Below are 12,139 nucleotides of genomic sequence, written 5' to 3'. Positions count from 1 at the left end.
TGGACAGCCAGCACTTCATCCATGGCCACCGGACCTGTGCCCCCCCCCCGCCCCCCAGTGTATTTTCCGGACTAAAAGGCGCACTTAAAAAAATTTTTTTCTCTCAAACCTCGACAGTGCGCTTTATAACCCGATGCGCCTAATGTACGGAATAATTCTGGTTTTGCTTACCGACCTCAAAGCTATTTTATTTGGTAATAACAAGTGTGAGCAGTAAATGACAGTCAAACATAAAACAACGTCAGAGAACTTGCAGTCCAAGCAAATGTGTCATAACACAGATCAACATTGGAGCGTGAGTACACTTGAAGGAATACTTGCAAGTACAATGAAAATGTTTATTTGCATGTTGAAATTGATTTGTACACTAGTAAGTAAATATGAAGTACTGTACATTTTACACACATTGTGTTAATTATAAACAAAATGTTACTACCTTTAGTATAGAATGTCCAAAAAGCAACATAAATAAATGAAACACTGCAACAGTATTCCAAGTGGAAGTGTATTAAGTGCAAATAAAGTAGAAATGGAAGTATTACTAAGGAAGATTTAATGATGAGGGTTGACATCACTGGTCCAAGTCACAGTGGTGGACTTCAGGAGGATGAAGGAAAGGCTGCAAGCAAAGGAAGGAAGCTGTGATTGGCTGCTACTGATGATCGAAATGTCATGTGGGCGTCGGCCACACACCTGGTCTGTGGACTCATCAGGATCCAGGATGTTGGCGTGGTGGATCTGGTTGACTGATGTGCGTCCGTCCTGAGGCCCACCAGACTCCACGGGACAAACGTAGTCCTTGGACTCTTCTGGCCGCCTCCTCCGCAAGTGAGCCAAGTTGGAAAAGACCAACTTTTTTGGCTGCAACACAAAACAAACCCAGGAAAAAAACATAACTCTTTGTGGTAAACTTGATCTTTTACTGGCTGGCTGCTTTTTATGTTTATTGCATCAAAAAAACATGAATGTTATGTTTATTGTTTCATAAAAACATGAATGTTATGTTTATTGTTTCATAAAAACATGAATTTGATGTCTATTGTATAATGATGTAACATGCATGAGGTAAAACTAGTGTTTCTGTTGTGTGTTACCTTGATCTTGGCGGTAATGTTGAGTGGCGAGTGGTCAGCGGCTTCGGCGTATTGTCGCTTCTCCTGCTGGGCGTGTCTCCCCAGCAGGTTGTTGAAGTTGGTGCTGAGGTGACGTCTGAGCAGGGTTTTGTGAGGCGGGATGTTCAGCAGCATGGCCAGCGTGTCGGCGTTAAAGCCAGGCTCCAGCATCTTTTTCACAACAGACAATGGAGGAAGTTGACGGAAGCGACGAGCAAACATTCATTCTTACTATCAGACCTCCATGACAATCATTCATACTTACTATCAGACCTCCATGACAATCATTCATACTTACTATCAGACCTCCATGACAATCATTCATACTTACTATCAGACCTCCAGGACAATCATTCATACTTACTATCAGACCTTCATGACAATCATTCATACTTACTATCAGACCTCCATGAACTCCACTGCCACGCAGGTTTGGGGCGTACTCTGCCAGGTCCACAGATCTCAGCCACTCCATGACTCTGTGGTTGGACCACTGGGTCACCTCACTACGACTCAACTGCTTCTGAACCACACATCAATATTGACTTTAGTACCATCAACTTTGTATTCAGCATCAATATTGACTTTAGTACCATCAACTTTGTATTCAGTCAGCAAGTAGGTTGCACACTTATGGATCAATTACTGATGAAAACATGGACTATTGTAACCGTTACAATAAAACTAATGGTGTGGATCCCCACACATTTGCGATTCAGCTTGCAACTGAGCTATTGCCCTCCATTTTTACTCTTCTTCTATGGTTTTCTGGGCTGTCTCATTGAATGAGGTGCTTGATCTCCTGTTGCCTCCTAAATAAAGTTTGGGTAATAACTATCTAGTACCTTTTTCCTCTTTTACGTTCTGGTAAATGATGTCTGTAGTTTGTGCTGAAGTCAGCATTAACTCCTGGTCTGCAGCAGCAGGACATTTTATGTTCACAGGAAGCTTCCTTTCCATTACAGGTCTGGAAGGTTGGGAGGGTTCCCCTACTAAAGTTTGTTCCTCCAGGATTGTGTGCTTGACTTTTCATCCTTCTTGACAGGGTGCTGATGCACTGCAAGCTTTGGTTAATGTTTAGTTGCTGTGAGTCAATCCTTCCACAGAAATTCATCAATGCGATGCCTCAGTCTCTCTACTTTCTTCCACTCCCAGAGTACCCTATTTTCCAGTCTGCAGGTGTACCTAATGTTGTGGCCCAGCAGCGACTGCAGCACGGATTTCATATTTCATTCATTCACAACTCCTCCAACACGAACATTATTGTTTTTGCACTTTTGGCTTCTTATTAAATAACTTTTTCAAATACATTCAATCTTGCACGTGGAAACTTTAAGTGTGGGCTTTAGTTGATACAACACTCCCGTCAGGGGGTGCATTCTACGCCGGGGGGGCGGGGTTTGGAGGTAGCGGGGGTGTATATTGTAGCGTCCCGGAAGAGTTAGTGCTGCAAAGGGTTCTGGGTATTTGTTCTGTTGTGTTTATGTTGTGTGTTACTCTGCGGATGTTCTACCAAAATGTGTTTGTCATTCTTGTATGGCGTGGATTCACAGTGTGGCGCATATTTCTAACAATGTTAAAGTTGCAACTCTCAGTGTAAACTGTATAACTGTTGATGAAGTATGTGTGTGTGCATACAGGAGCCGCTCATTTAATGTGACTAGGCGGGCATGTTGTTAGAAGGGATGAAAAGCGGATGTGACGTCAGCTCGTAGAGGACATTAAAAGCAGTGCCTGTAAGGCACGCCCCCAAGACTGTGGAATGCGAGATATAATGACTGATGAACACCTTGGTTGGATAATGAAGGTTGCCTCAGCTCAATATTAGAAGGGATGAAAAGCGGATGTGACGTCAGCTCGTAGAGGACGTTAAAAGCAGTGCCTGTAAGACTGTGGAATGCGAGATATAATGACTGATGAACACCTTCGTTGGATAATGAAGGTTGCCTCAGCTCAAAGCCTGAGCCCCGACATTAATGAACTAGCATCCAAGAAAAGATGTCAGGTATCTGGCTTGGGCACATCAGATTAGATCAGTGTGTTGCAAACTGAGCAGTTTAAAGTCCTGAATGGTTGGTTTATTCATTGTTATTTTATTTTCTAATTTATTATCCTGTGGAAAAAGTTAATGTTGATATTTACCTTAGAAGGCTGCAAATAGAAAAGAGGCATTCAATTTTTATTTAAATTGTATTTGATATGCCATTGATATTTTTTAATTATTATTATTATTATGCATGTCACTATAAAGTTATATAAGCCTTGCTTGTTCAATATTCAAAGCAAAACTTGTTTGGGTCCCTGTCAAAAAGGTTAATTTGTTCAACCTTGGCCCACGGCTTTGTTCAGTTTTACATTTTGGCCCACTCTGTATTTGAGTTTGACACCCCTGGTCTGGATGGTTCGCTTCCTCTTTGGTCCGGATGACACGATGTCGAATATTTCCAAAAACAATTTGAAATGTGGACTCGTCAGACCACAGAACACTTTTCCACTTTGCATGAGTTCATCTTAGATGATCTCGGGCCCAGAGAAGGCGGCGGCGTTTCTGGGTGTTGTTGATAAATGGCTTTGGCTTTGCATAGTAGAGCTTTAACTTGCACTTACAGATGTAGCGACCAACTGTATTTAGTGACAGTGGTTTTCTGAAGTGTTCCTGAGCCCATGTGGTGATATCCTTTAGAGATTGATGTCGCTTTTTGATACAGTGCCGTCTGAGGGATGGAAGGTCACGGTCATTCAATGTTGGTTTCCGGCCATGCCGCTTACGTGGAGTGATTTCTCCACATTCTCTGAACCTTTTGATGATATTATGGAGCGTAGATGTTGAAATCCCTACATTTCTTGCAATTGCACTTTGAGAAACGTTGTTCTTAAACTGTTTGACTATTTGCTCACGCAGTTGTGGACAAAGGGGTGTACCTCGCCCCATCCTTTCTTGTGAAAGACTGAGCATTTTTTGGGAAGCTGTTTTTATACCCAATCATGGCACCCACCTGTTCCCAATTAGCCTGCACACCTGTGGGATGTTCCAAATAAGTGTTTGATGAGCATTCCTCAACTTTATCAGTATTTATTGCCACCTTTCCCAACTTCTTTGTCACGTGTTGCTGCCATCAAATTCTAAAGTTAATGATTATTTGCAACAAAAAAATGAAGTTTATGAGTTTGAACATCAAATATGTTGTCTTTGTAGCATATTCAACTGAATATGGGTTGAAAATGATTTGCAAATCATTGTATTCTGTTTATATTTACATCTAACACAATTTCCCAACTCATATGGAAACGGGGTTTGTACTTGTGTGTGTGTCACCTGGCTGACCCTCGCTCACCTGGACCATCCAGATCACATCAACCAGGCAGGCCCCTGTTGAACCTCATTGACCTCGCCCAGGACAATTTAGCACTTTAGCACAACACTTTGCCCTCTTGCCAGCATCAATCTGCGCTAATCATTAAAGACTGGTTTTGCCTGCACGTGGCTTTGGTCTCTGCCTCCTGGTGTCACTCAACATGGCAGAATGTAAGAGTTGCATAAAAGCAAGAATATTGAATACTGACGTCGGTGCTGGGTCGGCGCTTCAGGCAGAAGGGGTGGAAGTTGTTGAGGTGGAGAACATGGATGGCACACTTGATGCTGAGATGATGCAGCTGGCTGCTCACTTTCAGGACCAGCAGATCATTCTGAGATGGACGCAAGGACTCATGTCATGTTGTGTAACTGCACCACACAACTTCATGTCACGTTGTGTAACTGCACCACACAACTTCATGTCATGTTGTGTAACTACAGCACACAAGAGATTGTGTTGTTGTGTACAACTGACCACAGTGAGGTATTGCAGCATGTGTCCATTCATTCTTGCTTCACTAAATTGATCTTTATACTGAGGAAGTCCGATGTCATCCAGCCATCCTTTGGAACATCACATGTTAGAAGTACAAAGTAGAAAAGCAGTGAAGTTGTCAGGTTGTGTAAATGGTCAATAAAAAGAGAATACAACAAATCCTTTTCAACTTATATTCAATTGAATAGACTGCAAAGACAAGATATTTCATGTTCACACTGACAAACTTTCTTCTTTGTTGCAAATAATCATAAACTTTGAATTTAATGGCAGCAACACATTGCAAAAAAGGAATTTTTACCAGTGTGTTACATGGCCTTTCCTTTTAACAACACTCAGTAAAGGTTTGGGAACTGAGGAGACACATTTTTGAAGTGGAATTCTTTCCCATTCTTGCTTGATGTACAGCTTAAGTTGTTCAACAGTCTCCCTTCTCATATTTTAGCCTTCACACATTTTCACACGCTGTTGTAACACGTGGCTTGGCATTGTCTTGCTGAAATAAGCAGGGGCGTCCATGATAACGTTGCTTGGATGGCAACATATGTTGCTCCAAAACCTGTATGTACCTTTCAGCATCAATGGTGCCTTCACAGATGTGTAAGTTACCCATGTCTTGGCCACTAATACGCCCAGCGAAGCCGGTGGTGTTTCTGGGTGTTGTTGATAAATGGCTTTGGCTTTGCATAGTAGAGTTTTAACTTGCACTCACAGATGTAGCCACAAACTGTAGTTACTGACAGTGGTTTTCTGAAGTGTTCCTGAGCCCATGTGGTGATATCCTTTACACACTGATGTCGCTTTGTGATGCAGTACCGCCTGAAGGATCCAAGGTGTGTAATATCATGGCTTACGTGCAGTGATTTCTCCAGATTCTCTGAACCTTTTGATGATATTCCTTGCAATAGCTGCTTGAGAAATGTTGTTCTTAAACAATTTGCTCAGGCATTTGTTGACAAAGTGGTGACCCTCGCCCCGTCCTTGTTTGTGAACGACTGAGCATTTCATGGAAGCTGCTTTTATACCCAATCATGGCACCCACCTGTTCCCAATTAGCCTGTTCACCTGTGGGATGTTCCAAATAAGTCTTTGATGAGCATTCCTTAACTTTATCACTCTTTTTTGCCACTTGTGCCAGCTTTTTTGAAACATGTTGCAGGCATCAAATTCCAAATGAGCTAATATTTGCAAAAAATAACAACGTTTTCTCATTGGAACGTTAAATATCTTGTCTTTGCAGTCTATTCAATGGAATATAAGTTGAAAAGGATTTGTTGTATTCTCTTTTTATTGACCATTTACACAACCTGACAACTTCACTGCTTTTGGCTTTTTCCTGCTTCCCTCTTACTGCTTGCATCATTGTGTCATATTTAGTGTTTGAATACATACGAGTGACCCAGATTTCATCCAACTCAGCAGACTTCTCGTGCTGCTTGCTACTCAAAGTCTTGATGGCCAGCTGGAGTTTCTTCCTATGCAATGGATTCTTCATTCCCATTTCCTTGAAAAACAAAGAAGGGGAGGACATATTTGGACTCCCAGACAATTGTTACATATTTCATCCATTACTGCATTTACTCCGACTCAACATCAACATTTACAACAACAAAACGTCAACAATCATTCAAAAGAAAGTCACAGGACAGAAGAAGACTTGTTGAAGGCGGAACTAAAAGAAGCTAGAAGTAAAGAGACAGGTGTTACTAAATGACAAGAAGACAGGCAGCAGTAAGACAGGTGTTACTAAATGACAAGTAGACAGGCAGCAGTAAGAAAGGTGTTACTAAATGACAAGTAGACGGGCAGCAGTAAGACAGGTGAGACATGTAGAAGTACAACTATTAACATGCTTGACAAAGATGACTGTGACACTGGCTGTGTGTGTGTGTGTGTGTGTGTGTGTGTGTGTGTGTGTGTGTGTGTGTGTGTGTGTGTGTGTGTGTGTGTGCGTGTGTGTGTGTGTGTACCTTGTGTAGATCTTGTGGCGTGGCTGCCAGTAGAGTTTGACCGCTGGCGAGCCAGTGGCGAGCGAGCATGGCGTACTGGCCCAGTCCAATATCTTCCAGCCAATCACACGTCTGCTCTGTGCTCCACTTGGAAAAAGGAACCTTCAAGTCTCTGAACAATAAATACATGATATTTTTATTCTTCAGTTTTTGGTAACCATTGCTTTCTTTTCTTCTGCTGCTTTTCAACAGTTTGTTGTAATATCAATTGTCATGTCTGTGTGATCATGTTTTTGTTTTGGTCATGTTCGGTTTTGTTTTTGGACTTTTTGTGCACTTTTGTTTTGTCACCATAGCAACCATTAGTTTTCACCTGTCACGTCACGCACCTGTTTCACGTTTTGAGTCACGCACCTGTTTTCGTTAATCATGTCTGTAGTATTTAAGTTCATTGTTTTCAGTTTGTCTGTCTGGTGACATCCCACAATTATGCTCGGCACATTTCTGACACTTGATTTCATGTCCATCGTTCATGCTGCTCCTTTTAGTCCATGCCAAGTAAGTTTTGTTTATTAATGCTATAGTCTTTTGGTTTCATAGTTTGTTCTCTCGCTTTTCGTTTGTACTTTATTTTGATATATTCAATAAATCATGTATTTACATTCCCGTCTCGCCCGAGCCAACTTTCCGTTGCATTCCGGAAAAGCAAACACCCAGGACCAAGTCATGACATCAATCTGTTATTTATTGGTCCAGCTGGCAGGATTGCACTGACATTATGTTTCATGTTTATCATTATGTGTACTTCTAAGTTCATGTTTATCATTATGTGTACTTCTAAGTTCATGTTTATCATTATGTGTACTTCTAAGTTCATGTTTATCATTATGTGTACTTCTAAGTTCATGTTTATCATTATGTGTACTTCTAAGTTCATGTTTATCATTATGTGTACTTCTAAGTTCATGTTTATCATTATGTGTACTTCTAAGTTCATGTTTATCATTATGTGTACTTCTAAGTTCATTTGACTTTTTAAATCTCTTTACGGATTAGCGCCACAATATATGTCAGTCATTTAAAAATGGTACACGCCCACAAAGTCAGCTGATCACTTTCTTCTTGTCGTCTCAAAAAGCCGTTTAAAATCCAGAGGTGATGCTGTGGCCCCAAAACTTTGGAACAATATCCCTCTTTAATGACTTTTAAGTCACATCTTAAAACATATTTTCACTCTTTGGCTTTTAAAGCAGCACGAGAGTTGTGTGATGTTAGTCTATTTCATTTTCTCTGATGTACTTTATGTATTTATTCTTTTTAGAGTGAAATGTTTTATATTACTGCCTCTTCTAGTATGTATGTCTTAACTTCTGTGCAGCACGGGGCAATATAGCTCGGTTGGTAGAGTGGCCGTGCCAGCAACTTGAGGGTTCCAGGTTCGATCCCCGCTTCCGCCATCCTAGTCACTGCCGTTGTGTCCTTGGGCAAGACACTTTACCCACCTGCTCCCAGTGCCACCCACATTGCTTTAAATGGAACTTACATATTGGCTTTCACTATGTAAATCGCTTTGAGTCACTAGAGAAAAAGCGCTATATAAATATAATTATAATATATATATATATATATATATATATATATATATATATATATATATATATATATATATATATATATATATATATATATATATATATATATATATATATATATATATATATTGTAGCGTTGGACGGGTTTGACAAATGTCTTTGCTTGAAGATGTCAAGAAATGCTGACTCGACGTGCGATCATTTCAACTTTTAATGATAACGTCAATTTTAGACACACGCACACAAATGAAAGCAAAGCATACTTAGTCAACAGCCACACAGGTCACACTGAGGGTGGCCGTATAAGCCAACATTAACACAGTCACAAACATTCACCACGCTGTGAACCCACACCAAACAAGAACGACAAACACGTTTCGGGAGAACATCCGCACCGCAACACAACATAAACACCACAGAACAAATACCCAGAATCCTTTGCAACACTAACTCTTCCGGGACGCTACAATATATATATACAAACCCCGTTTCCATATGAGTTGGGAAATTGTGTTAGATGTAAATATAAACGGAATACAATGATTTGCAAATCCTTTTCAAGCCATATTCAATTGAATATGCTACAAAGACAACATATTTGATCTTCAAACTCATAAAAAATTTTTTTTTTTGCAAATAATCATTAACTTTAGCATTTGATGCCAGCAACACGTGACAAAGAAGTTGGGAAAGGTGGCAATAAATACTGATAAAGTTGAGGAATGCTCATCAAACACTTATTTGGAACATCCCACAGGTGAGCAGGCTAATTGGGAACAGGTGGGTGCCATGATTGGGTATAAAAGTAGATTCCATGAAATGCTCAGTCATTCACAAACAAGGATGGGGCGAGGGTCACCACTTTGTCAACAAATGCGTGAGCAAATTGTTGAACAGTTTAAGAAAAACCTTTCTCAACCAGCTATTGCAAGGAATTTAGGGATTTCACCATCTACGCTCCGTAATATCATCAAAGGGTTCAGAGAATCTGGAGAAATCACTGCACGTAAGCAGACCTTCGATCCCTCAGGCTGTACTACATCAACAAGTGACATCAGTGTGTAAAAGATATCACCACATGGGCTCAGGAACACTTCAGAAATCCACTGTCAGTAACTACAGTTGGTTGCTACATCTGTAAGTGCAAGTTAAAACTCTCCTATGCAAGGCGAAAACCGTTTATCAACAACACCCAGAAACGCTGTCGGCTTCGCTGGGCCTGAGCTCATCTAAGATGGACTGATACAAAGTGGAAAAGTGTTCTGTGGTCTGACGAGTCCACATTTCAAATTGTTTTTGGAAACTGTGGACGTCGTGTCCTCCGGACCAAAGAGGAAAAGAACCATCCGGATTGTTCTAGGCGTAAAGTGTAAAAGGCAGCATGTGTGATGGTATGGGGGTGTATTAGTGGCCAAGACATGGGTAACTTACACATCTGTGAAGGCACCATTAATGCTGAAAGGTACATACAGGTTTTGGAGCAACATATGTTGCCATCCAAGCAACGTTACCATGGACGCCCCTGCTTATTTCAGCAAGATAATGCCAAGCCACGTGATACATCAACGTGGCTTCATAGTAAAAGAGTATGGGTACTAGACTGGCCTGCCTGTAGTCCAGACATTGAAAATGTGTGAAGGCTAAAATATGAGAAGGGAGACTGTTGAACAACTTAAGCTGTACATCAAGCAAGAATGGGAAAGAATTCCACTTCAAAAATGTGTCTCCTCAGTTCCCAAACCTTTACTGAGTGTTGTTAAAAGAAAAGGCCATGTAACACAGTGGTGAACATGCCCTTTCCCAACTACTTTGTCACGTGTTGCAGCCATGAAATTCTAAGTTAATGATTATTTGCAAAAAAAAAATAAAGTTTATGAGTTTGAACATGAAATATGTTGTCTTTGTAGCATATTCAACTGAATATGGCTTGAAAAGGATTTGCAAATCATTGTATTCCGTTTATATTTACATCTAACACCATTTCCCAACTCATATGGAACTGTACATACATATACAGTATATACTGTACATACCGCATATTCACTGAAGGTGCCAGTCTTGGTCCAGTGCTGGCTCTGATGTTTCCCCGCTTAAAGTCTCCAAGGTTGGGGTCATGGACCTGGACCGGACTACCTGACTGACTGCGGCGGATGCTGAAGACAAGACAAAGACTGGGTAAGGTAAACAAGTTGACCTTAAATCAGTCCTCCCAGGATGTTGCAGGCTTTTCTGTTGACGTTTGAGTGGAGGATTGCCATTAGGAGCAGGACTTACAAGCCCCACAGTTTCTTGATGCCTCTGTGACTCTTCCTGCTTTCTGCTGACTTGGCGGACTGCTGGCTGGAGTTCCTGTCAGTGGACAGGAAGGACTGGTTGGACTCATCCATCTTCTCTGCATGTCCTGTCAGAGCAGGAAGAAGAAGACTAGTTGTTTTGTGCGTCCTGAGAACAAACCTTCTGGCCACAAAGGACAAATACCCAGCAGGACAAGGCAGGTGCAGCATCCAAGTGAGTGACAAGTGAGAAGAAAGCAAAGATTTGAGTCAAGCTTGCAAAGTTCATATTGGAGTTGCAGCCTGGCTCAGAGTTCAACTTTATTTTGTGTTGCTGAAACATGAACATGACCACAATAAACCCCTGCAGGATCATTAGAATGTTGATCCTCACTTTCTTTAACTTCATTATTACACTACTTACAGGACCATAGGGCGCACCGGAATATAAGGCCCACTGCCAATGAATGCTCTATTTTTGTTCATATATTAGGCGCACCGGATTATAGAGCACATTCAAGTGCTCATACTATTATGATTATTTTCTAAATGTAAAAGACTTCCTTGTGGTCTACATAACATGTCATGCTGCTTCTTTGCTCAAAATGTTGCATAGATGATGTTTTACACATCATCTTCAACTCACAGTCTCTCCAGGTCTTATCTACGTGCCTCCACTTGGACAGCGTCATCTTTGTTGTAGCGGTGTAGCGTGCAAGGACGGGAGTGGAAGAAGTGTCAAAAGATGGCGCTAACTGTTTTAATGACATTCACACTTTACTTCAATCAATAACGGAGCAGCATCTCCTCATCCGTGGCTCACTAGTGCAACAACAACACCCGGAATGTGTCCCGTGACCGGAACTCTCTAATTAGTAAAGTTCCTTGGGTGAATAATGTAAAGGTATGTTTTAGTGCTTTCGTGGTGAGTTTACTGACAGATATAAGTAAGAACTTTACACTACTTTATATTAGAAATGGCAACAGTGGAGGATGAATGTCACATAAGAAGATAGAGAGAAAGAAGAAGATTATCCACTACGGTGTCGACACGGATTAGAAAGGTGGACGTGTGCAATTTTTCAGGATTCATGCAGATCCCAAATACAGATCAGCAGGTACCAGAAGGTAAGAAAAGTTGCTTTTGCATAATATGGTGAAACACAATGCCAGATAATATGTCTTACCTTCTACACACACCATAATATATGGTAAATGGGTTATACTTTTCTATCTTCAAGGTACTCAAAGTGCTTTGTCACTATTTGACAGAGGAGAAGCAGTCAGGCTCTCAAACAATAATCAATCATTCAGCTCTGAGGAACAGGCGAGGCAGGCAGGAATAAACGCCTGATTGGCAAC

At 41.1% G+C, this 12,139-nt stretch overlaps 1 protein-coding gene across 14 annotated transcripts in view; it reads right to left on the bottom strand.

The window, feature by feature from the left end:
• Positions 1-324: 324 nt before the first annotated feature.
• The window catches only part of LOC133590304 (liprin-beta-2-like), a 103,982-nt gene continuing 92,167 nt past the window's right edge, over positions 325-12,139 (bottom strand). For all 14 annotated transcript variants that reach the window (XM_061942915.2, XM_061942930.2, XM_061942945.2 and 11 more), the window contains 10 exons: positions 10,779-10,905; positions 10,538-10,657; positions 6,934-7,084; positions 6,356-6,467; positions 4,943-5,031; positions 4,677-4,799; positions 1,510-1,635; positions 1,095-1,283; positions 694-861; positions 325-619 (listed from right to left, as the gene is read on the bottom strand). In XM_061942915.2, coding sequence (XP_061798899.1) covers positions 572-619; positions 694-861; positions 1,095-1,283; positions 1,510-1,635; positions 4,677-4,799; positions 4,943-5,031; positions 6,356-6,467; positions 6,934-7,084; positions 10,538-10,657; positions 10,779-10,905 — 1,253 coding nt within the window. In that variant the 3' untranslated portion in view covers positions 325-571. The remainder of the gene's footprint in view (positions 620-693; positions 862-1,094; positions 1,284-1,509; positions 1,636-4,676; positions 4,800-4,942; positions 5,032-6,355; positions 6,468-6,933; positions 7,085-10,537; positions 10,658-10,778; positions 10,906-12,139) is intronic.

The sequence above is a fragment of the Nerophis lumbriciformis genome, linkage group LG03, assembly GCF_033978685.3.
Source record: "Nerophis lumbriciformis linkage group LG03, RoL_Nlum_v2.1, whole genome shotgun sequence".
NCBI classification, from domain to species: Eukaryota; Metazoa; Chordata; class Actinopteri; order Syngnathiformes; family Syngnathidae; genus Nerophis; species Nerophis lumbriciformis.
This window is presented reverse-complemented; position numbering and strand designations above follow the sequence as displayed.